At 45.0% G+C, this 27225-nt stretch overlaps 1 protein-coding gene across 1 annotated transcript; it reads left to right on the top strand.

Moving 5' to 3' along the window:
* Positions 1-252: 252 nt before the first annotated feature.
* On the top strand, positions 253-24972 carry LOC106591169 (ras-related protein Rab-40C). The gene is made up of 6 exons (XM_045719653.2): positions 253-2025; positions 5896-5956; positions 15360-15420; positions 17396-17473; positions 19483-19705; positions 21179-24972. Exons 1-6 carry the CDS (start codon positions 1884-1886, stop codon positions 21451-21453), a joined length of 840 nt encoding a protein of 279 aa, XP_045575609.1. The 5' UTR covers positions 253-1883; the 3' UTR covers positions 21454-24972.
* The last annotated feature ends 2253 nt before the right edge of the window (positions 24973-27225 follow it).

Raw genomic sequence — 27225 nt, 5'->3', positions numbered from 1 at the left:
CAACACGACCGAGCAGCGCAGATTACCGTTCCATTTGAGAACGACGCTCCTCCTTCACTGCTTTTCCCCGTTTACGTCACGGGTCATAGACCAGTATGATCAGCATAGTCGAATCTGCACCTTATCTCAGTCACTTAAACACTCTGGATGTGTTGTTGACAGATTTTATGATTGATTTTTCTGATAGCCAATCGCATTATTCTGTACGTATGTGTATCCAATCAGAGGCTGGGAAGGGCGGAGCGGGAACCTCGAGCGCCAGACTGTGCAGTGCCTATCTGTCAGCTACAGTGTGTTATCGCGAATCTGATTGAGCGTGAAGGAAAACATGTATGATTTTACAAACTGAGATTTTCAAATGCTTGGACTTGAACTAAAACCTTATATCTCAAATTGTGCTTTGGACTCACGAGAAAATACGGCAAGCTGCAAGTTCTGGATAGAACCAAGACAAGGAAAAGGTCGGGAAGTTACGGATCTTTGTTGTCCGGACAAGAGAGAGGGGCCCGATTTCAGAGCAGCCAGTCTCAGGTGAAGTTAACTAGCAATCGCTACTAAGGAAGCCAGCATCGTAAACCAGTTATGAAGAGGATAGTCCAGTTCTCTACAGGTTACGAGATTACTCGTACAATTATTACCTTCATGAATGAGAGCTCTGAGAAACTGATACATAGGGTATGTTATTTAATTCGGATGTTGACCTCTGTCGTTGATTTGACACTTGTCAACTAACCACGAATATCTAGCTAACTAGCATTACCAGCTAGCTAGGTCCCTCCTGTCTTGCCAACGTAGCTAGCTCCTCCTGTCTTGCCAACTAGCTAGCTCCTCCCTGTCTTGCCAGCCACGCAAATCTGTTGTTCATGAGGTAACAGTAGTTAGCTTGCTAGCTACCATTCTGGATAGCTGCCTATTTACCCTTTAATTACTATAACAGGGTTGCTAACTATCTAGTTAAAATCAGGTTATAAACATTTTTGTTTTGTGGGCTCAACATAGGCTGTAACGTTATAACGTTAGATGTTCTTGAGAACACTCACTTTCTTTGTTGCGATAGCTAGCCCCTAATGGCATTACTCGCTAACTAGCTAACGTTATGCTAACAATAAGGACCCGGACACAGACAGCCTGTTAGCGAGCTAGGAAACTAGCTACATCCTTAAAATATACAGTTTAGCTAACGTTACGTCCACAAAACAAACATGTTGTTTTCATCTAAAGAGAGGTTATTGCCAGATGGCACACAACAAGGTTCGTTTACTAACCGTCTGTTGATGAAGCAACAGCGTTGTATTTTAAATGTAACGGATGTTTTAAACTGTGACAGGTGTTCTGATTGAAGCGCTAGCACAGTCAGAGAAGTCGGTGGTTAAATACCGGTTATAAACGGTATTGAGGTTGGAAGATCAGGATTTCTGCTCGCAGCTTGCTTTCAGCAGTGACGTTATTTGGACCACCACGGGTACCCTGCCTAATTCCTGTCCAAGGGATGTTTTGGTTTTGAGCTGCACACCGTACTCCTTCCTGCAAGCTGTCTAACCTGGAGGGACTTTTTAAAATACATTTTGTCCACTTTTGCTGCATCATTCAGACTTGCCAAGCTACAATGGTGGTCAGGTGTTTTAACCTGTAGTAGCACCTCAATCCCACCTCGACACACAACAGTGGGTTGGCCGTAGGGCTAATCAAGGATTCTGAACTGAAGGACCACACAGACTCTTGACTCCTCTAACTCTTCTGCTGGAATAGACTATACCTGTTTGCCCCCTCTCTCCAGCCCCCTCCCCCCTCCAGCCCCCCCCCCCCCCCCCCAGTCCCCCTCTGCCTCCATCCTCTCCTCCTCCTCCCCCAGTGTGTGAGGGTACAGATGTGAGGAAGGCAGGATGGGTACCCAGGGCAGCCCGGTGAAGAGTTATGACTACCTGTTGAAGTTCCTCCTGGTCGGGGACAGTGATGTGGGGAAAGGGGAGATACTAGACAGCCTACAGGATGGATCTGCAGAGTCCCCATACGCTTACAGCAGCGGTGAGTCACTACCTCTGACTTTGCTGATAGCTACTTTATTGAGGAAAAATGTACTTACTGTGATGTGTGGTTGTCCAACCTAGCTATCTTAAGATGAATGTACTTACTGTGATGTGTGGTTGTCCAACCTAGCAATCTTAAGATGAATGTACTTACTGTGATGTGTGGTTGTCCAACCTAGCAATCTTAAGATGAATGTACTTAGTGTGATGTGTGGTTGTCCAACCTCGCAATCTTAAGATGAATGCACTAACTGGAAGTCACTCTGGATAAGAGCATCTGCTAAATGACTAACTTGAAAATGTACTGCACACACAGATACATACACAGATACACACACACAGATACATACATAGATACACATACATTAACTCTTGGCAGCAGCTAAGGGGGATCCCTAATAAATAAAAAATACACAGACACAAACACACAGACACACGGACACATAGCAAAAATTTACACACAAGGATACACACACGGACACAAGACAAATGTACACACACAGACGCACGGACACAACACAAATGTACACACAAGGATACACACACAGCTACACACACACCATATAAAAACAGACACACGTACAAGTCCGCTGTGTGTGGTAAGTGAATAATCTTTTCCATTCCTGTAGAAACGTCTGTACAATGCAGACACATTCATATTGTCTCACTCATACTCCGCTCACTCCTGTTTTTATAATCTAGCTAGACTTCTCCCAAACAAAGGTCCAGTCACCGTCTCACTAACTAATAATGCATGAGCTACAGCAGAAGGGTCAGTAACTGAAAGGTCGCTGGTACCAGTACCCGAGCCGACAAGGTGAAAATCTCTGCCTTAAGTGCCTTAAGGAAGGCACTTAACCCTAATTTCCTCCAGGAGCGCCATACTACTGGCTGACCCTGTAAAACAACACATTTCACTGCACCTATCATACTACTACTGTCTGACCCTGTAAAACAACACATTTCACTGCACCTATCATATTACTATGACTGACCCTGTAAAACAACACATTTCACTGCACCCATCATACTACTACTGTCTGACCCTGTAAAACAACACATTACACTGCACCTATCATACTACTACTGGCTGACCCTGTAAATCAACACATTATACTGCACCTATCATACTACTATGACTGACCCTGTAAAACAACACCTATCATACTACTATGACTGACCCTGTAAAACAACACATTACACTGCACCTATCATACTACTATGACTGACCCTGTAAAACAACACCTATCATACTACTATGGCTGACCCTGTAAAACAACACATTACACTGCACCTATCATACTACTACTGTCTGACCCTGTAAAACAACACATTTCACTGCACCTATCATACTACTACTGGCTGACCCTGTAAATCAACACATTATACTGCACCTATCATACTACTATGGCTGACCCTGTAAAACAACACATTACACTGCACCTATCATACTACTATGGCTGACCCTGTAAAACAACACATTTCACTGCACCTATCATACTACTATGGCTGACCCTGTAAAACACATTATACTGCACCTATCATACTACTATGGCTGACCCTGTAAAACAACACATTACACAACACCTATCATACTACTATGGCTGACCCTGTAAAACAACACATTTCACTGCACCTATCATACTACTATGGCTGACCCTGTATAACAACACATTACACAACACCTATCATACTACTATGGCTGACCCTGTAAAACAACACATTACACAACACCTATCATACTACTATGGCTGACCCTGTAAAACAACACATTATACTGCACCTATCATACTACTATGACTGACCCTGTAAAACAACACTGCACCTATCCGGTATATTTTATTTTTAAATAATAAAGTTTTAACATGAGAAGCTTTTCAAACCAGACCTTTACTCCCACCCCTGGTTTGAATGACTTCTCAGTCCTACAACAAGCCCTGTATTCTAGAGTACACACACTCCACACACACACACCCAGCAGGTCCCCTGAGAGTGTAGCTACACAGTCACCATGACCTTAGCCCGAGGAACACCAGATGCCTTCTATTCTGGTTTGTCAGGGTGTGTTGAGTCGGAGACGCCCATTAGCTACCATCATGCTTGGAATCATAGCTTCCATGCCAGTTTATCAGGGTGTTTTTGAACTGCGTTACGTTGTCCTTGTTAAGTCATTTGAAAGGCTGTGTGGTTTCTTTCTTTTTCTTCAATACAATAACATTGTGGCTGGGAATCCCCAGTCATTATCCTTCAGAGCTAAGGGTGTCTACAGGCTAGCTGTCCTGTGACTGTCTGAGTCCTGGAGGTTCTCAGTGGAGAGGGGAGGTTGTGACAGATTCATACCCGATGGGGTGAGCTCTCCTTGGGCATGAGGAGAGGGGACGGGTGCCTGTCTGGGTGTTATGGTGCTGCTGGATGTGACAGCTTACTGCTGCTGATAGTTGGGGCCGATGGAGGGAGAGAGAAGGGAGGGATGGGGGAGGGGGGAGCAGGGCTGCTGGTCTGTGGCTTCAAAAGAGCTGCTTCACACACTCCCAGCTCCATCAGAGAAATCCCCTGGAGATATGGAGAAGATAGAGAATAACTAATGTATATGTGAGAGAGGGAGAGAGAAGGGGGAGATGCTCTGTCTTCATGAACTATCTAATGTTACACCTCTATGGGGACAAGCACTGTTCATGATACAGACTGTTCACACCTCTATGGGGACAAGCACTGTTCATGATACAAACTGTTCACACCTCTATGGGGACAAGCACTGTTCATGATACAAACTGTTCACACCTCTATGGGGACAAGCACTGTTCATGATACAGACTGTTCACACCTCTATGGGGACAAGCACTGTTCATGACACAAACTGTTCACACCTCTATGGGGACAAGCACTGTTCATGATACAGACTGTTCACACCTCTATGGGGACAAGCACTGTTCATGATACAGACTGTTCACACCTCTATGGGGACAAGCACTGTTCATGACACAAACTGTTCACACCTCTATGGGGACAAGCACTGTTCATGATACAGACTGTTCACACCTCTATGGGGACAAGCACTGTTCATGATACAGACTGTTCACACCCCTACAATGTTGCAGATTTAAAGCTTATTTCCTTACAATTCTATACATTTTGCCATGTCTAATGTGTATTCATGTGATATTTGAGTGACAAAAAAATGAATGTCTATGGGCTAAAAAAGCGTTATCTGCCATGGGCTAGTTGATGTGGACATTTCTGACAGGTTCTAAATATCTCTCTAAGAAATGCAATGACTGACATGACAAGAGGAACTGATGATGCACTACCCAACTACTATTATACCTTTCAAGAGTAAGTTTAAAGCTGGACTGAGTTCCTTTAAAATAAAAGAATGCAAGTTGGTGAATTTTAAAATGTTATTTAACCTTTTTTTTTACTTGGAAAGTCAGCTAAGAACAAATTCTTATTTACAATGACGGCCTACCCAGGCCAAACTCTAACGCAGACGACGCTGGGCCAATTGTGAATGAGCCTGGAATCGAACAAGGGTCTGTAGTGACGCCTCTAGCACTGAGATGCAGTGCCTTAGACCGCCGCGAAAGCAGTCATTTGATTGGTCAAGACGAGAGCAAAGATTTCTCACCCAAATGGAGAACTGCAACACAAGCACAACGTGTCCTTTTACATTCTGAAGCTGAACACACACACACACACACACACCACACACACACACACACACACACACTGCTATAAGGACAGGTGAACTGATAAAGCTTTTTAATGTCTAATACCTCTCCCTTCTTTCTCACCCTCCTCCCTACCACTTTCTCTTCTGTCTTTCAACCTCCCCCTCTCTCTCTCCCTCCTCCCTCTCTCCTCCATCCAGGCATCGACTACAAGACCACCACTATTCTGCTGGATGGGAGGAGAGTCAAACTGGAGCTGTGGTTAGTACACTGTCGTGTCTTTGGGGCACCATTAAACTGAAGACATGTTTATCAAAATAACTCCCTGTAATTATTATTACGCGATTAAACTGATTTATCGTTTAACTGTAATTAACTAGGAGATCGGGGCACCAAGGAAAATATTCAGATTACAAAGTTATAATTTTCCTAATATAAGTTTCCTATATTATAACATTATATATTATATTATAGTATAGGCCGATTATCTTCTGGTTTAAATGGTGTATTTTACCTCGCGTCCAGTCTCATTCAAACGTCGTAAATTGTTGTATCTGCACGAATCCAGCCAGCACTAAAGTCATCCATACATCAATTGTCTTAAAATCATTTATTTACTAAACTAAGTAATTCACAGAAAGCATACAAACAGTAGTTATCGTTACAAAGAAATGGGAGAGGAATGTGCCCTAGTGGGCTAAACAGGCATGGCGGCCTGTTAAACAATGGGTCATAAAGGGCAGCTGAGAAGACACTACAGAGTTGATAAATATTAACAATTGATATGCTAATCCTTTGCACATGAACGCTCACTCATTCGGGAACAATTGCAATCAATATATATTTACGCTCAGTGTGTCTTCGGGATCCTTGTTGGAGAGTATTTGTCCTGTTCTCTCGGTTTAGAATGGATCTTTCAAAGCGACATTCAATAATGTCGTTATAGAATGGATGTTTCGTTGGTCTTCGCGTTCAGTGATATAATTTCTAGCTGCAGACTATTAATTAATATCAAAGACTTGTTATTATTCTGTCGGTCTCGATAGTCTAAAAGTTTAACCATGTGGTATAGTTAACTTTTAGTAGAGGAATTGGATGGTCAAACCTTGGCTCTCTCTTCTGAGGTAAGCTGGTCTAGTGAAAGTAACCCTGGGTGGGGTTTTTATTCGTGAACATAGAACAGGCTTGTCTCATGATGCCTGGTCCTGTCTGTGTCCCTGGGGGCGTGCTGATGACTGATCTAAGCTTTTGAACAGAAATACATTCTATCATATTAACATCAGTACATAGCATCTCAACGTATTCCAAATAGCTTTATCCTTATTAATACATTTTATACAACCATTTAGATGCAAGTCCCATAGCTGAGGCTATTATATAAACAGTATTATGGTAATATGGCTATATTGTCTCTTCTGAGTATCACAAAATTGTACCAAGCGGACCAGTTCGTAGCTGGATTCTTCACCAATCTTCCATACCTTCTCCAGAACATAAATGTCATTCGGTTCCCCAATTCTGTGAGTTGGAAGAATTTCCTGTGTCTCTCTATGAAACCCCTCTGTGTCTCAACTTACATTTACATGACATTTAAGTCATTTAGCAGATGCTCTTATCCAGAGCGACTTACAAATTGGTGCATTCACCTTATGATATCCAGTGGAACAACCACTTTACAATAGTGCATCTAAATCTTTTCAGGGGGGGGGGGGGGTTAGAAGGATTACTTTGTCCTATCCCAGGTATTCCTTAAAGAGGTGGGGTTTCAGGTGTCTCCAGAAGGTGGTGATTGACTCCGCTGTCCTGGCGTCGTGAGGGAGCTTGTTCCACCATTGGGGTGCCAGAGCAGCGAACAGTTTTGACTGGGCTGAGCGGGAACTGTGCTTCCTCAGAGGTAGGGAGGCGAGCAGGCCAGAGGTGGATGAACGCAGTGCCCTTGTTTGGGTGTAGGGCCTGATCAGAGCCTGAAGGTACGGAGGTGCCGTTCCCTTCACAGCTCCGTAGGCAATCACCATGGTCTTGTAGCGGATGCGAGCTTCAACTGGAAGCCAGTGGAGAGAGCGGAGGAGCGGGGTGACGTGAGAGAACTTGGGAAGGTTGAACACCAGACGGGCTGCGGCGTTCTGGATGAGTTGTAGGGGTTTAATGGCACAGGCAGGGAGCCCAGCCAACAGCGAGTTGCAGTAATCCAGACGGGAGATGACAAGTGCCTGGATTAGGACCTGCGCCGCTTCCTGTGTGAGGCAGGGTCGTACTCTGCGAATGTTGTAGAGCATGAACCTACAGGATCGGGTCACCGCCTTGCTGTTAGTGGAGAACGACAGGGTGTTGTCCAGGATCACGCCAAGGTTCTTAGCACTCTGGGAGGAGGACACAAGGGAGTTGTCAACCGTGATGGCGACTGGGCCATGCGGCAGAAGATTCTCCTCTAGAATTTTACCACCCCTTCACACAGGGCCTGGGTGGGGGGAGGTAGGTTGGGGGATGGTGCAAGGGGGAGGGGGTCAACTGTCCTCCCTGTACTCAAAGAGGCCAACGTCATGACAACATCCTACGTGTTGTTAGCCGGCACCCAGCGGTTGTCATCATTACACGGACCCAGCGGGTGTCATCATTACACGGACCCAGCGGGTGTCATCATTACACGGACCCAGCGGTTGTCATCATTACACGGACCCAGCGGTTGTCATCATTACACGGACCCAGCGGTTGTCATCATTACACGGACCCAGCGGGTGTCATCATTACACGGACCCAGCGGGTGTCATCATTACACGGACCCAGCGGGTGTCATCATTACACGGACCCAGCGGGTGTCATCATTACACAGACCCAGCGGTGTCATCATTACACGGACCCAGCAGGTGTCATCATTTTGTGTGTGTGTGTGTGAGAGAGTGGTTAGAGTCAAAGGAGGTAAATTAACTGATTAAAAATACATAAGTCCTCATACATGGTATCATCTCTCTGTTAACACCCTTAAAGTGGAACTGACAGCGTTTTTAGCAACATGAAATCTTAATCTGTTCATATACACCCCAGGAAAAATATGACAAAAAATGTTTCTATATCTTCTGACAAGCGAGCATTTAGAGATGGTCATTTTCACGTTTTCATAAATTCTTAATGTTTGGGAATGACGTAGAGTCAGGCATTGGTGAAAATTCTATATCAATATAGAGTGGAAAAGCTGCCGTGCGTTTGGACAATTAATAGACACCGCAGTAAATAAAACCTAATAAAAACATCCAGGACCAGAGTCTCAGTAGACCGGTGCGCAATAGCCAATCAGAGATTCAGTAGGCCTTTATGCAAATAAGCCAGGTTAACTTTACCCAATCACCACTCAGACACCATCTCTCTGTTAACGTCCTTAACTTTACCCAATCACCACTCGGATACACATCTCCCTTTCGTCGCACCAGAGCCAATCAAGTTCCAGATTCATCTTCTTGTCATCTTATCCTCAGCTAATCAACATACAGCTTTCTCTCTCACCAGTCAGACTACAGGATACAGTGATATGAGATGTTCTCTTTCTGGAAAGATAACTGAACCGTGGGTGGCATATAAAGGTTTATTATGAATTCATGATACATCGGATAGGTGTAGTGTAATGTGTTGTTTTACAGGGTCAGCCATAGTAGTATGATAGGTGCAGTGTAATGTGTTGTTTACAGGGTCAGCCATAGTAGTATGATAGGTGCAGTGTTGTTTTACAGGGTCAGCCATAGTAGTATGATAGGTGCAGTATAATGTGTTGTTTTACAGGGTCAGCCATAGTAGTATGATAGGTGCAGTGTTGTTTTACAGGGTCAGCCATAGTAGTATGATAGGTGCAGTATAATGTGTTGTTTTACAGGGTCAGCCATAGTAGTATGATAGGTGCAGTGTTGTTTTACAGGGTCAGCCATAGTAGTATGATAGGTGCAGTATAATGTGTTGTTTTACAGGGTCAGCCATAGTAGTATGATAGGTGCAGTGAAATGTGTTGTTTTACAGGGTCAGCCATAGTAGTATGATAGGTGCAGTGAAATGTGTTGTTATACAGGGTCAGTCATAGTAGTATGATAGGTGCAGTGTAATGTGTTGTTTTACAGGGTCAGCCATAGTAGTATGATAGGTGCAGTGAAATGTGTTGTTTTACAGGGTCAGTCATAGTAGTATGATAGGTGCAGTGAAATGTGTTGTTTTACAGGGTCAGCCATAGTAGTATGATAGGTGCAGTGAAATGTGTTGTTTTACAGGGTCAGCCATAGTAGTATGATAGGTGCAGTGTAATGTGTTGTTTTACAGGGTCAGTCATAGTAGTATGATAGGTGCAGTGAAATGTGTTGTTTTACAGGGTCAGCCATAGTAGTATGATAGGTGTTGTGTAATGTGTTGTTATACAGGGTCAGCCATAGTAGTATGATAGATGCAGTGAAATGTGTTGTTTTACAGGGTCAGCCATAGTAGTATGATAGGTGCAGTGTTGTTTTACAGGGTCAGCCATAGTAGTATGATAGGTGCAGTGTTGTTTTACAGGGTCAGCCATAGTAGTATGATAGGTGCAGTGAAATGTGTTGTTTTACAGGGTCAGCCATAGTAGTATGATAGGTGCAGTGTAATGTGTTGTTTTACAGGGTCAGTCATAGTAGTATGATAGATGCAGTGAAATGTGTTGTTTTACAGGGTCAGCCATAGTAGTATGATAGGTGCAGTGTAATGTGTTGTTTTACAGGGTCAGCCATAGTAGTATGATAGGTGATGTTTTACAGGGTCAGTCATAGTAGTATGATAGGTGCAGTATAATGTGTTTTACAGGGTCAGTCATAGTAGTATGATAGGTGCAGTATGTGTTTTACAGGGTCAGCCATAGTAGTATGATAGGTGCAGTGTAATGTGTTTTACAGGGTCAGCCATAGTAGTATGATAGGTGCAGTGTAATGTGTTTTACAGGGTCAGCCATAGTAGTATGATAGGTGCAGTGTAATGTGTTTTACAGGGTCAGTCATAGTAGTATGATAGGTGCAGTGTAATGTGTTTTACAGGGTCAGTCATAGTAGTATGATAGGTGCAGTGTAATGTGTTGTACAGGGTCAGCCATAGTAGTATGATAGGTGCAGTGTAATGTGTTGTTTTACAGGGTCAGACATAGTAGTATGATAGGTGCAGTGATAATGTGTTGTTTTACAGGGTCAGCCATAGTAGTATGATAGGTGCAGTGTAATGTGTTGTTTTACAGGGTCAGTCATAGTAGTATGATAGGTGCAGTGTAATGTGTTGTACAGGGTCAGCCATAGTAGTATGATAGGTGCAGTGTAATGTGTTGTTTTACAGGGTCAGACATAGTAGTATGATAGGTGCAGTATAATGTGTTGTTTTACAGGGTCAGCCATAGTAGTATGATAGGTGCAGTGTAATGTGTTTTACAGGGTCAGCCATAGTAGTATGATAGGTGCAGTATAATGTGTTTTACAGGGTCAGTCATAGTAGTATGATAGGTGCAGTATGTGTTTTACAGGGTCAGCCATAGTAGTATGATAGGTGCAGTGTAATGTGTTTTACAGGGTCAGCCAAAGTAGTATGATAGGTGCAGTGTAATGTGTTGTACAGGGTCAGCCATAGTAGTATGATAGGTGCAGTGTAATGTGTTTTACAGGGTCAGACAGTAGTATGATAGGTGCAGTGTAATGTGTTTTACAGGGTCAGCCATAGTAGTATGATAGGTGCAGTGTAATGTGTTGTTTTACAGGGTCAGCCATAGTAGTATGATAGGTACAGTATAATGTGTTGATTTACAGGGTCAGCCATAGTAGTATGATAGGTGCAGTGTAATGTGTTTTACAGGGTCAGACAGTAGTATGATAGGTGCAGTGTAATGTGTTTTACAGGGTCAGCCATAGTAGTATGATAGGTGCAGTGTAATGTGTTGTTTTACAGGGTCAGCCATAGTAGTATGATAGGTACAGTATAATGTGTTGATTTACAGGGTCAGTCATAGTAGTATGATAGGTGCAGTGTAATGTGTTGTACAGGGTCAGCCATAGTAGTATGATAGGTGCAGTGTAATGTGTTGTTTTACAGGGTCAGTCATAGTAGTATGATAGGTGCAGTGTAATGTGTTGTACAGGGTCAGACAGTAGTATGATAGGTGCAGTGTAATGTGTTGTACAGGGTCAGCCATAGTAGTATGATAGGTGCAGTGTAATGTGTTTTACAGGGTCAGCCAAAGTAGTATGATAGGTGCAGTGTAATGTGTTGTACAGGGTCAGCCATAGTAGTATGATAGGTGCAGTGTAATGTGTTTTACAGGGTCAGTCATAGTAGTATGATAGGTGCAGTGTAATGTGTTGTACAGGGTCAGTCATAGTAGTATGATAGGTGCAGTGTAATGTGTTGTACAGGGTCAGTCATAGTACGGTGCCCCTGGAGTAGATTGGGGTTAAATGCCTTCCTCAAGGGCACATCGAGAGGTGGTTCACCTTGTCGGCTCGGGTATTCAAACCTTTCGGTTACTGGCCCAACGGTCTAACCGCGAGGCTACCTGCCACCCAGGTCGTCACTACCTGTCAGTTAGTAGAGTTGTGTGAAGCAGAAACAGTCAGTCGAGTTGTGTGAAGCAGTCAGTCAGGAGAGTTGTGTGAAGCAGTAAAGTAGTGCTGGACAGGACCTACCCAACCCTGTCTGTGGTGACAGATGCATCGATCTGCCCTCTGAGTAACAGAGAGATCAATAGTCCATTTCAACTCAGCCCCACTCTGTACAGCTGAAGGCCTTTTGGCTTTGGGAAGCTAGGTGGCCATTTTGGAGCGTAGAAATGAGCGGTCTTATATTTGTTCCATTTCCCAATGATGGTGACCACTGTGCTCTAGGAAACTTTCAACACTCTACAAATAGTTTTATACCCTTCCCCAGATATATGCCTCGTCACAATTCTATCTTGGAGAACTACGGACAGTTCCTTGGACGTGGTGGAGGTTTCTCCTCCTCTGGCGTCGTGGTGGAGGTTTCTCCTCCTCTGACGTCGTGGTGGTGGAGGTTTCTCCTCCTCTGGCGTCGTGGTGGAGGTTTCTCCTCCTCTGGCGTCGTGGTGGAGGTTTCTCCTCCTCTGGCGTCGTGGTGGAGGTTTCTCCTCCTCTGGCGTCGTGGTGGAGGTTTCTCCTCCTCTGACGTCGTGGTGGAGGTTTCTCCTCCTCTGGCGTCGTGGTGGAGGTTTCTCCTCCTCTGGCGTCGTGGTGGAGGTTACTCCTCCTCTGGCGTCGTGGTGGAGGTTTCTCCTCCTCTGACGTCGTGGTGGAGGTTTCTCCTCCTCTGGCGTCGTGGTGGAGGTTTCTCCTCCTCTGGCGTCATGGTGGAGGTTACTCCTCCTCTGGCGTCGTGGTGGAGGTTTCTCCTCCTCTGGCGTCGTGGTGGAGGTTTCTCCTCCTCTGGCGTCGTGGTGGAGGTTTCTCCTCCTCTGGCGTCGTGGTGGAGGTTTCTCCTCCTCTGGCGTCGTGGTGGAGGTTTCTCCTCCTCTGGCGTCGTGGTGGAGGTTTCTCCTCCTCTGGCGTCGTGGTGGAGGTTTCTCCTCCTCTGGCGTCGTGGTGGAGGTTACTCCTCCTCTGGCGTCGTGGTGGAGGTTTCTCCTCCTCTGGCGTCGTGGTGGAGGTTTCTCCTCCTCTGGCGTCGTGGTGGAGGTTTCTCCTCCTCTGGCGTCGTGGTGGAGGTTACTCCTCCTCTGGCGTCGTGGTGGAGGTTTCTCCTCCTCTGGCGTCGTGGTGGAGGTTTCTCCTCCTCTGGCGTCGTGGTAGAGGTTTCTCCTCCTCTGGCGTCGTGGTGGAGGTTACTCCTCCTCTGGCATCGTGGTGGAGGTTTCTCCTCCTCTGGCGTCGTGGTGGAGGTTTCTCCTCTGGCGTCGTGGTGGAGGTTTCTCCTCCTCTGGCGTCGTGGTGGAGGTTTCTCCTCCTCTGGCGTCGTGGTGGAGGTTTCTCCTCCTCTGGCGTCGTGGTGGAGTGTTTCTCCTCCTCTGGCGTCGTGGTGGAGGTTTCTCCTCCTCTGGCGTCGTGGTGGAGGTTTCTCCTCCTCTGGCGTCATGGTGGAGGTTACTCCTCCTCTGGCGTCGTGGTGGAGGTTTCTCCTCCTCTGACGTCGTGGTGGAGGGTTTCTCCTCCTCTGGCGTCGTGGTGGAGGTTACTCCTCCTCTGGCGTCGTGGTGGAGTGTTTCTCCTCCTCTGGCGTCGTGGTGGAGTGTTTCTCCTCCTCTGGCGTCGTGGTGGAGGGTTTCTCCTCCTCTGGCGTCGTGGTGGAGGGTTTCTCCTCCTCTGGCGTCGTGGTGGAGGGTTTCTCCTCCTCTGGCGTCGTGGTGGAGGTTACTCCTCCTCTGGCGTCGTGGTGGAGTGTTTCTCCTCCTCTGGCGTCGTGGTGGAGTGTTTCTCCTCCTCTGGCGTCGTGGTGGAGTGTTTCTCCTCCTCTGGCGTCGTGGTGGAGGGTTTCTCCTCCTCTGGCGTCGTGGTGGAGGTTACTCCTCTGACGTGCTCTGTCAACAGTGGGACCTTAAATAGACAAGTGTGTTTCTTTCTAAATCATGTCCAAACTATTGAATTGGCCACAGGTGGAATCCAAGTTGTAGTGACATCAAGGATGATCAATGTAAATACACCTGAGCTCAATCTGTAGGGACATAGCAAAGGGGTGTGAATACAAAGAGGTATTTCTGGGTTTCATTTGAAATACATTTGCTAAAAATGTCTAAACAGTCAGTCAGGAGAGTTGTGTGAAACATTGTCAGTCAGGAGAGTTGTGTGAAACAGAAAGTACTCCAGATTGAATTTATGAACACACCCAAAATCGTAACATGTCTAGCTAGTCATTTGTTATGCTAACAAGCTAGCAAGTGGTTGCATAGTAACAGCATCAACTTCCGGTAGACAGGTGAAAACGCTAGTACGCTCAACTGAAACAATACTGTTCATTTACAGTATACTAAAATGAACTAATAGTATATACTCATTAAGTATGTAGTATACAGTATGTTAGTATGGGTATTCAAACACAGCTAAGGTCTTTACAGATGTTCAGTTTACTACCAACAGACCCCAACGCTCTACCTGCACAATCTGATGAAGACTTTATACCCTCCTCAAAGATCATACTTTCATCAGACAGGAAACCAAGGTATTTATGAGGTAGTGTAGTTTAGGGGCGTTGGCCGAAAGAGAAGTCATGAATACTTCTTACTCTACCCTTTTTTATGAAGTGCATTATCTGGGTTTTATCTTGGATAATCATTTGCTACACCACAGATTGACACTATGTGAAAACGGCACATTTTCTACGTTTTGAGGAAACAAATATAATGTTAAAAAGTTTTATCCGATGATATCATCAGAAGTTAAAACATTTTAAAAACAGTGATATTCAAACACTGATATTTGTGGTGACGTGGGGAGCAAGATAACACCCTCCTGGCTAGAAACTCGATGCAGGTTTTTAAAATCACTGTTTTTCTTACTTTGAATCCTATCCTGTGATGTCACAGATAACTTTTTTTAGGACCTTCTCTTTTTAACCACAGATCATAGAAACGTTTCACATGTAGACAATATGTACGGTGCTGGAGATGATGAATATGAGATTGAAAAGTGGCGGAATTGCCCTTTAACTGTGGTTAACTCATCTTTCTCTCTCTCTCTCTCCCCAGGGACACGTCAGGACAGGGGAGGTTCTGCACCATCTTCAGGTCCTACTCCAGAGGGGCTCAGGTAGGAACACACATTCTGCTGACATGGTACACACATTCTGCTGACATGGTACACACATTCTGCTGACATGGTGTGTATCTTTACAGTTGAAGTCGGAAGTTTACATGCACTTAGGTTGGAGTCATTAAAACTTTGTTTTCAACCACTCCACAAATTTCTTATTAATTAACAAACTATAGTTTTGGCAAGTCGGTTAGGACATCTACTTTGTGCATGACACAAGTAAGTCTTCCAACAATTGTTTACAGACAGATTATTTCACTTATAATTCACTGTATCACAATTCCAGTGGTTCAGAAGTTTACATACACTAAGTTGACTGTGCCTTTAAACAGCTTGGAAAATTCCAGAAAAATATGTTATGTCTTTAGAAGCTTCTGATAGGCTAATTGACATAATTTGAGTCAATTGGAGGTGTACCTGTGGATGTATTTCAAGGCCTACCTTCAAACTCAGTGCCTCTTTGCTTGACATCATGGGAAAATTAAAATAAATCAGCCAAAACCTCAGAAAAACAATTGTAGACCTCCACAAGTCTGGTTCATACTTTGGAGTAATTTCCAAACGCCTGAAGGTATCATGTTCATCTGTACAAACAATAGTACGCAAGTATAAACACCATGGGACCACGCAGCCGTCATACCGCTCAGGAAGGAGACGCGTTCTGTCTCCTAGAGATGGATGCACTTTGGTGCGAAAAGTGCAAATCAATCCCAGAACAACAGCAAAGGACCATGTGAAGATGCTGGAGGAAACAGGTACAAAAGTATCTATATCCACAGTAAAACAAGTCTTATATCGACATAACCTGAAAGGCCGCTCAGCAAAGAAGAAGCCTCCGCTCCAAAACCACCATTAAAAAAAAGCCATGGGGACAAAGATCGTACTTTTTGGAGAAATGTCCTCTGGTCTGATGAAACAAAAATAGAACTGTTTGGCCATAATGACCATCGTTATGTTTGGAGGAAAAAAGGGAGGCTTGCAAGCCAAATAACACCATCCCAACCGTGAAGCACGGGGATGACAGCATCATGTTGTGGGGTGCTTTGCTGCAGGAGGGACTGGTGCACTTCACATAATAGATGGCTTCATGAGGCAGGACATTTAGGTGAATATATTGAAGCAACAGCTCAAGACATCAGTCTGGAAGTTAAATGCTTGGTCGCAAATGGGTCTTCCAAATGGACAATGACCTCAAGCATACTTCCAAAGTTGTGGCAAAATGGCTTAAGGACAACAAAGTCAAGGTATTGGAGTGACCATCACAAAGCCCTGACCTCAATCCCATAGAAAATGTGGGCAGAATTTAAAAAGCATGTGCGAGCAAGGAGGCCTACAAACCTGACTCAGTTACACCAGCTCTATCAGGAGGAATGGGCCAATATTCACCCAACTTATAGTGGGAAGCTTGTGGAAGGCTACCTGAAATGTTTGACCCAAGTTAAACAATTTAAAGGCAATGCTACCAAATACTAATTGAGTGTATGTAAACCTCTGACCCACTGGGAATGTGATGAAGGAAATAAAAGCTGAAATAAATCATTCTCTCTATTATTCTGACATTTCACATTCTTAAAATAAAGTGGTGATCCTAACTGACCTAAGACAGGGAATTTTTACTAGGATTAAATGTCAGGAATTGTGAAAAACTGAGTTTAAATGTATTTGGCTAAGGTGTATGTAAACTTCCGACTTCAACTGTATATATTATTAGTATTATTGTTTCATGTACTTCTCTTTTTGACCTGCACTGTTGGAGCTTAAGAATTTCACTGTACCCTGCAATTACATCTGAGACTCTGTGCATATGACTAATAAACTCATCTAATCTAGTACACACACAATCTAATGACATAGTACACACACATTCTACTGACACAAGTCCCCTACTGAGTGTTTTTGGCTGGCCCTGTCTGCTCCTCCTACTTGTATAAACGGGACATGAAGAACAATGCCTGATGTGTGTGTTCTCCAGGGGATCCTGCTGGTGTATGACATCGCAAACCGCTGGTCGTTCGAAGGCATCGACCGCTGGATACGAGAGATTGACGAGGTATGGAGGGAGGAGAGGAGGAAGGGAAATAGGGGAGGTGAGAGAGGAGGAAGGGAAATAGGGGAGAGGAGGGTAGAGGATAGGGAGGGAGAGGAAAGGAAAGGAAAGGAGAGACCTTGTCCCATAATCCTCAACACACCTCCGTGAACAGAACAGAATAGGCCCAGAGTACTGCTGTAGACACACCATGTCCTTCCTGATGGCTGGGATGCAGAAGCCTAGAGGACATCCTCCGTGTGTGTGTGTGTGTGTGTGTGTGTTTCTCTCTCAGGGGGTGGTGTTTGGTGAAGATGTCTTTCCTGGTTCACCTCTAGTCTACAGTAGCCTGCAACTGGACTCCTGTCATTCAGAGAGCGGGAGAGAGAGAAGGATGGGAAAATAGACTAGAGAATTTGATTGGTAGAATGAGAGGTGAAGCCGCTAGAAAGACCAGGGCCCGTTTCCCATAGCGATGGAACTCAGGCTTACGAGTGTTTTAACCATGTATCTTTCCTACAACGGCCCAAGATGTAACATGTGTTTCCCAAAACACCATGCAGAGAGAACGTTCGTTAAGTGCGTTGTTGCAGCGTGTGTCGATACTGATAGGATGGATACTGATAGGATTGAAAGAAAGGAAGCACAGTTCTCAGATCAGCGTTCTCCCGTTCCAATCGTACCTTAACATTAGAATGATTCCACAATACTGACGACAGATCAGCTCCTAGAGAGACATTATCAACTATGGCTACAAGTATATTGAGGTGGTTTATTCTAATGCTTCCCCTAATGTAGTCCACTACATTCAGATGTGCACGTTACACATGAAATACACTGAGTGGACAAACACACCTGTTCTTTCCATGACATAGACTGATCAGGTGAATCCAGGTGAAAGCTGTGATCCCTTATTGATGTCACTAGTTAAATCCACTTCAATCAGTGTAGATGAAGGGGAGGAGACGGGTTAAAGATGAAGGGGAGGAGACGGGTTAAAGATGAAGGGGAGGAGACGGGTTAAAGATGAAGAGGAGGAGACGGGTTAATGATGAAGAGGAGGAGACGGGTTAATGATGAAGAGGAGGAGACGGGTTAAAGATGAAGGGGAGGAGACGGGTTAAAGATGAAGGGGAGGAGACGGGTTAAAGATGAAGGGGAGGAGACGGGTTAAAGATGAAGGGGAGGAGACGGGTTAAAGATGAAGGGGAGGAGACGGGTTAAAGATGAAGGGGAGGAGACGGGTTAAAGATGAAGGGGAGGAGACGGGTTAAAGATGAAGGGGAGGAGACGGGTTAAAGATGAAGGGGAGGAGACGGGTTAAAGATGAAGGGGAGGAGACGGGTTAAAGATGAAGGGGAGGAGACGGGTTAAAGATGAAGGGGAGGAGACGGGTTAAAGATGAAGGGGAGGAGACGGGTTAAGCCTTGAGTGCAAAAGGGGGATGCAACTCAATATGAGGAAGGTGTTCTTAATGTTTTTTACACTGTGTATATTGAGGGAAAATGTTTATTAGACAGTAGCTTACAAATAGCTAAATAAAACTCAATTGAATTTATCATTCCAATATATAGGTAGTGTGTACTGTATAGTATCTTTTAATATAGTCATCTGGGTTTTCATCTGGGGCCTCTTCATCCTTCCCTTGTTATGCAAAGAAACGGGCAGCTTTGTATTCAATGTCACAGAAAGATGAACATGTTGATGTTGTGTATAGTGGAGATCATCTGTGTATAAAGTGATGCGGTAGGGTAGAAAATACATCTAACCACGTACTTGGCTGCTCTAAGAGTGGTCTGAGGCAATCATTAAATAACAAGCTTTAGTAATGATGCTTTTGGGAAACAGCTTGGAGATCTACGAAGGGTTCTAACGATGGACGTGTCCTTAAGATGCTTTTGGGAAACTGGTCCCTGATCTCTCTGTTATCTGAAAGAGACAATTCTAACAGTTCCAACCAAGGCTTTCTATTACTTACTACTGTTTTCTACTTCCTGTAAATCACTTAAATGCCCCCCTCTCCCTCCCATCAGCATGCCCCGGGTGTACCTCGTATCCTGGTAGGTAACCGGCTCCACCTGGCGTTCAAGCGTCAGGTTCCTACGGAGCAGGCCCGGGCGTACGCTGAGAAGAATGGCATGACCTTCTTTGAGGTCAGCCCACTCTGCAACTTCAACGTCATCGAGTCGTTCACAGAGCTGTCTCGCATCGTCCTGATGAGGCACGGCATGGAGAAGTTCTGGAAGCCCAACAGAGGTAGGAGGGGGTGGGGGGGGAGGACCTTGACACTGACATTTTTAACAAGGAGTACATGTGCTCCTAATTAAAAAAATGTAGGAGCACAATAAAAAGTATTCAAGGTATAGATTATATAAATGGGCAGTAATTACAAAATCCAGGGTTTAGGAGCACCAGAAGGAAAATAATAAGATGCAGCCTACATAAAGCTGTCCTACTTTTAATATTATACCATTTAGCAGAAGCTTTTATCCGGTGACTTAGTCATGCATACATACATTTTACGTATGGACGGTAAAGAGAATTGAACCCACTATCCCGGTGTTGCAAGTGCTATGCTCTAGCGACTGAGCTACGGAGGGCCGCGCTCTAGCGACTGAGCTACGGAGGACCACTTTAGAAGCACATCTAAAGAAGTTCTCCCTTGTTCCTTTCTGAACCACCAGATGTTTACTACTGGTAAAGTTACCACACGATATCTTTCATCTGTGGTTAGCAGGTTGCTAGTTAGTTAATGATCTGTAGTTAGCAGGTTGCTAGCTAGCTAATGATCTGTGGTTAGCAGGTTGCTAGCTAGCTAATGATCTGTGGTTAGCAGGTTGCTAGCTAGCTAATGATCTGTGGTTAGCAGGTTGCTAGCTAGCTAATGATCTGTAGTTAGCAGGTTGCTAGCTAACTAATGATCTGTAGTTAGCAGGTTGCTAGCTAGCTAATGATCTGTGGTTAGCAGGTTGCTAGCTAGCTAATGATCTGTGGTTAGCAGGTTGCTAGCTAGCTAATGATCTGTGGTTAGCAGGTTGCTAGCTAGCTAATGATCTGTGGTTAGCAGGTTGCTAGCTAGCTAATGATCTGTGGTTAGCAGGTTGCTAGCTAGCTAATGATCTGTGGTTAGCAGGTTGCTAGCTAGCTAATGATCTGTAGTTAGCAGGTTGCTAGCTAGCTAATGATCTGTGGTTACAAGGTTCCTAGCTAGCTAATGATCTGTGGTTAGCAGGTTGCTAGCTAGCTAATGATCTGTGGTTACCAGGTTGCTAGCTAGCTAATGATCTGTGGATACAAGGTTGCTAGCTAGCTAATGATCTGTGGTTACAAGGTTCCTAGCTAGCTAATGATCTGTGGTTAGCAGGTTGCTAGCTAGCTAATGATCTGTGGTTAGCAGGTTGCTAGCTAGCTAATGATCTGTGGTTACCAGGTTGCTAGCTAGCTAATGGTCTGTGGTTACAAGGTTGCTAGCTAGCTAATGATCTGTGGTTACAAGGTTGCTAGCTAGCTAATGATCTGTGGTTACCAGGTTGCTAGCTAGCTAATGATCTGTGGTTACAAGGTTCCTAGCTAGCTAATGATATGTGGTTAGCAGGTTGCTAGCTAGCTAATGATCTGTGGTTACAAGGTTCCTAGCTAGCTAATGCTGTAACAGGACAGAACAAGGTTGTTTTAAGGTTAGCATCTCTTGTGAATGAACTAACTCTCTCTCCTCCCCTCTCCCCCCAGTCTTCACTCTCCAGGACCTGTGCTGCAGAGCGATTGTCTCCTGCACACCTGTCCACCTGATTGACAAGCTGCCGTTGCCCGTGGCGATAAAGTCCCACCTCAAGTCCTTCTCTATGGCCAATGGGATGAACGCAGTGATGATGCATGGACGGTCCTATTCTCTGGCCAACGCGGCGGGCGGGTCTAAAGGGAACAGTCTGAAGCGTTCTAAATCTATCAAACCCCCCCAGAGCCCCCCACAGAACTGCACACGCAACAACTGTAAAATCTCCTAGTGATAGACCCTGTCTGGGGGAGGGGGGAGACTCACACCCTAAACACACTGAAACAGACCCCCTCCCTTCCACTGAGGGGACAGACAAGCTGAGGAGAGGATGTGTAGGGCCTGTGGAGAGAACCAAGTCTGAGACCTACCCTACACCCTGAAGGGAACAGATACCCTGAAACAGACCTAGCCCTTAGCCCATACCCTAACCCTGGGGGAGGAGAAACCCTGGGGGAGGAGAAGGAGAGGAGGGTGGTGAAACCTACTGTAGGAGGAGAGAGGTGTGTGTACAGTACACAGACTTGAGGAGACCCGACCAGACATTTCTGGTCAACCCTCGTCCATAGGAGGGGCTTGGCCAACCCCCCCCCCCACTGTGCTGGAGTAGTAATACATCCAGAATACACCCACATCCAGAATACACCCACACCCAGAATATACCCAGAATACATCCACACCCAGAATACATCCACATCCAGAATACACCCAGAATACATCCACACCCAGAATACATCCAGAATACATCCACATCCAGAATACACCCAGAATACATCCACACCCAGAATACATCCAGAATACATCCACACCCAGAATACATCCACACCCAGAATACACCCAGAATATACCCACACAACATCCACATCCAGAATAAATCCAGAATACATCCACACCCAGAATACACCCACACTACATCCAGAAACCATCCACATCCAGAATACATCCACACAACCCTACTGAGTTCTAGTGTTTTCCCCTCCTCTCTTCTTCCCTCCCTTTCTCTCTCTGTTGATCAGTGTTGCCTCCTGCTGTCCCATGATTCATATGTTAAATAATAGATGTTCTCTTCATGGATCTCTGCAGCTTTTTACATCCTTCTCTCTGCCTGCTCTCCCTCTCTCTCCATCTCCCTCACTCTGCCTGCTTTCTTTCCTCACTATGCCTGCTCTCTCCTTACATCTCCCTCACTCTGCCTGCTCTCTCCTTACATCTCCCTCACTCTGCATGCTCTCTCCCTCACTCTGCATGCTCTCTCCCTCACTCTGCCTGCTCTCTCCTTACATCTCCCTCACTCTGCCTGCTCTCTCCTTACATCTCCCTCACTCTGCCTGCTCTCTCCTTACATCTCCCTCACTCTGCATGCTCTCTCCCTCCCTTCTCCCTCTCTTCCACTTTACATCTATCCATCTCCCTCACTGCATTCTCTCGCACTCCCTTCCTCTTTAACTCCCATCTCCCTCTCTCCTTGTTCTTTACCTCCCTCCATCTCCCACCCTCGTTCTCCCTTCCCTACCCTCCTCTCTTATCTTTTTGTGTTTTCTCTCCCTTTTCTCTTCTCCCCAGAATCATCCAGTCTGCCTGCCAGTTTTCCTCTCATTCCTTTCTCTCTCTCCTCCTTTCCTTCCTTTCTCCTCCTTTCCTTCCTTTCTCTTGCTCCTGCTCTCCTCTCTGCACCAGTTTCCAGTGCAGCCAGTGAACGTCACCCTATTCCCTACACAGGCTCTGGTCTAAAGTAGTGCACTATGTAGGGAATAGGGTGCCAGGGCCCATAGAGCTCTGGTCTAAAGTAGTGCACTATGTAGGGAATAGGGTGCCATTTAGGACGCAGTCCCAGACTCACCCAATGAAGCCTGGTTGTCAGGCTGAGTGGTGTTCTCTTCTCACTGCAGGGCGGCCATATTGTTTTCCTACACAGACAGTCAGCGACGTGAGCATGGAGCCCCAGAGTTTCTCCTATTCAGGGAAATCTCCTGGCCATCAAAGCTATTTTTCTCCCTTATTATTCTGTGTTTTACTGAACTAACTTGTCCCTCTGGTCTCAGAGAGAGAGAGAGTCTGCAGTAACAACCGCTAGAAGGACAGACTCTTCTATGGATGTATGAATGGCCTTTTCTCATTTGGGTAAAAGTCTGTCCTCTCTCCGTCTTCTCTTCTGCGTGATCCGGAAACCGATAAGTGGTCGAGTGGTGCCAATTAGTTAGTAGGCGAACGGAAGAGGCTCCTCCCCTCCTCGATAGCCCCCTTTCATCAAGGATAGTCATGTGTATCCTACCTGAGTCCTTCAGAACACTTCTGAAATGTTTTTTATCACGTTACACATTTATTGGGGATTCCACCCTGTAAACATCATTTGCCTGATGATGCGTGAGTAGAGAGGAGTCTTAATTTTATACAAGTAGCATTTTCATCCACGTTCCCTTCTCACCGCCTCTCCTCGACTACCTTTGACCTTTTTCAAAAGGAGGCGAGAGAGGATGGAGGAGAGAGGGAGGCAGGAGTTGAGCAAATGTAATTGAGAAAAGGCCTTTGTCTTATGTAGTTTGTATGCAACAATTGCATCCATCGCCTCAAAGTCCAGTATTGTATGAATGAAGAAAATAGGACTTTAACTCTGTGTGCTTTTTATAAAGAAGCTTCTCCCCCACAGCCTTTTCCCAGGCCTCCCTCTCTGTGAGGTTTTCCTGGTTAGGCCACATGGTCAGGTCATGAGGTCAGGGAAAACCTCTAGGTCTGGGAATATCAAAAGGTTGTCATGCTGTTCTTTCAAATGGCACCCTAGTCACTATGGCCCCTGGTCAAAAGTAGTGCACTATCTAGGGAATAGGGTGCCAATAGAGTCCTAATGGTGATCTGTTAGTTGTAGACTGTAAAGGAGGGAAGAGGTGTTTGGTTCTTGTGCAGCACATCATAATATGGACCCACTACCTTCAACATGTAGAGAAGACGAGCTTTCAACAATACCTTTTTTGTCCTTCATTTTAAAACTTTTTGACATTGTAATGTGTTTTATTACGACACCACCCTTTGATGTTGACCTTATAATAGTCTGACATTAGGAAGGCCTCAAATAACACCCTATTCTTCAAAATAGTGCAGTACTTTTTAAAATAAGTGCCCTAATATGGGGGAATAGGGTGTAATTTGAAACAGAGATATTATATTTTTTTCCTTCTCAAATTATTTCTCCAGATGGGGTTAATGTTATTATTATGATGGACTGTTTTAAAAACATGAAAAAAAGTTTGCGAAGAATGATTGGAGATTTGTGACCATGTCAGGAGAAGGGCCCCGTTTGGGGGCGTCCCTGATGTTGCCTGAGTTGAGGTTGTGCGTCCCAAATGGCACCCTTGTATAGAGCACTGATTTTGAACAGAGTAGTGCACTTGATAGGAAATAGGGGGCCATTTTGGACTAAGGGAAGAGAAATGATGGTGAACACAAAATGTAAACACTATGGGTGTGTCCCAAAAGAACACTTTATTACCTATGTAGTGCATATCCCAATGGGCCCTGGTCAAAAGTAGTGCACTACATAGGGAATAGGATGCGATTTGGGATGTATACCTATTTTCCTTTGGTTGTAGCTGCTGATGGGTAATTTAAACAAGGAGTGTGTGATCGAGCGAGCGCAAGTGTGTTCTTAAAAAAAAAAAAAAAAGGCGAAAACATGTTTTTAAATTATTGATTGTACAGTTTTAGGCTAGGGTATGAAAAGCAGACTTTTTTCACAATAAAACTGTTCTTAACGTTATCAAGTTGTATGGTGTCTTCTGTGATAAAAGGTTACATCTTTTTTTTACTAAGCAAGTCAGTTAAGAACAAATTCTTATTTACAATGACGGCCAAACCCTAACCCGGACGACGTGGGGCCAATTGTGCGCCGCCCTATGGACTACCGATCACGGCCGGTTGTGATACAGCCCGAACCAGGGTCTGTAGTGACGCCTATAGCACTGAGATGTGGTGCCTTAGACCGCTGCACCACGCGGGAGCCCGAACCAGGGTCTGTAGTGATATAGCCTCTAGCACTGAGATGTGGTGCCTTAGACCACTGCACCACTCGGGAGCCTGAACCAGGGTCTGTAGTGATATAGCCTCTAGCACTGAGATGTGGTGCCTTGGACCGCTGCGCCACGCGGGAGCCTGAACCAGGGTCTGTAGTGATATAGCCTCTAGCACTGAGATGTGGTGCCTTGGACCGCTGCGCCACGCGGGAGCCTGAACCAGGGTCTGTAGTGATATAGCCTCTAGCACTGAGATTTGGTGCCTTGGACCGCTGCGCCACGCGGGAGCCTGAACCAGGGTCTGTAGTGATATAGCCTCTAGCACTGAGATTTGGTGCCTTGGACCGCTGCGCCACGCGGGAGCCTGAACCAGGGTCTGTAGTGATATAGCCTCTAGCACTGAGATGTGGTGCCTTGGACCGCTGCGCCACGCGGGAGCCTGAACCAGGGTCTGTAGTGATATAGCCTCTAGCACTGAGATGTGGTGCCTTGGACCGCTGCGCCACGCGGGAGCCTGAACCAGGGTCTGTAGTGATATAGCCTCTAGCACTGAGATGTGGTGCCTTAGACCACTGCACCACTCGGGAGCCTGAACCAGGGTCTATAGTGATATAGCCTCTAGCACTGAGATGTGGTGCCTTGGACCGCTGCGCCACGCCTGAACCAGGGTCTGATGTTCTATTGTAAAGGGATAGTTTAAATTTGACATTAACATGTTTGTTTCTTTACCTTGAAAGCAATCTATGGACAAGGAGTGACTCCAATCCACACTTGTTAAACTAGACATTGCCAACAATAAGTTGTCTCAAAGTCTGACCAAAACTTTGACACAAGGGATGCATTTACACAGGCAGCCCAATTCTAATCTTTTGCCCAATTATTGGCAAAACATCTGATCTCATTGGTCAAAAGACCAATTAGTGGCATCAACGTCTGAATTGGGCTGCCTGTGTAAACAGCCTAAGGCCAGGGTTTGATCAGATAACCCGTGGTAACTGACATATACAGCATATCATTGTTTTTGTTTAGGTGGTGGCGGCTGTGTGACTGCTCCACTAACCAGAGGTAGTATTGTTAGTTTATCCTTTGTAGAGAGGTTAGAGGTGCATGTAGAAGTGTCGCCATAACCAAATATTGTTGTGGGTTTTATGAATATCAAGGCAGACACACGGTGAATTTGGATCCTCGATCTCATTGGTGTGATAAGGTCCATGTGGCTAAACAGCAGATTTTTTATCAATGTTCTGATTGGCCAAAGTGGTCAAGCCTCTGACGGACCTCTGCAGTGCACATACACAGCCTATAGGTCTTCATCCTTCTAGTCACCACCAGAGAGAAGACAGGGAAGAAACCACCATCCCTCTCGGCTGCTATACATATTGATTTGGTTTGTCATTCTATTGTTTTTCATGGAATTTTAGTGGTATTTAAATATAATTTATAAAGAATTTAGCAGAATACATTTTCCAGAAATAGTTTTACCAGCTTCATGTTTTCTAAAATGTAAAAGATGTGAAAAAGCGCCGCTCCTCCGAGCTCCAGCAGCAATACTACCCTGGTAGTAGGCAAGCCAGATTTCAGACACGGCCACTGACTGACTCAAACATGTTATTTACAGATGAAAAATAATTTAATTCAAAATCAACTGATACAGAACAAGACTTATAAAATATTAGAATATCAAAAAGCATCAACACCCTATCAACATATCAACTCAACATAACTCAACAACTCAACATACCTCAACATACCAACATAACTCAACAACTCAACATAACTCAACAACTCAACATACCTCAACATAACTCAACATAACTCAACATAACTCAACAACTCAACATAACTCAACAACTCAACATAACTCAACAACTCAACATAACTCAACATACTCAACATAACTCAACAACTCAACATAACTCAACAACTCAACATAACTCAACAACTCAACATAACTCAACAACTCAACATACCTCAACATATCAACATAACACAACATAACT

Source organism: Salmo salar, chromosome 06, assembly GCF_965601325.2.
Source record: "Salmo salar chromosome 06, fSalSal1, whole genome shotgun sequence".
Taxonomy (NCBI): Eukaryota; Metazoa; Chordata; class Actinopteri; order Salmoniformes; family Salmonidae; genus Salmo; species Salmo salar.
The sequence above is the reverse complement of the archived record's forward strand: the minus strand, read 5'-3'. Positions and strand labels throughout refer to the sequence as shown.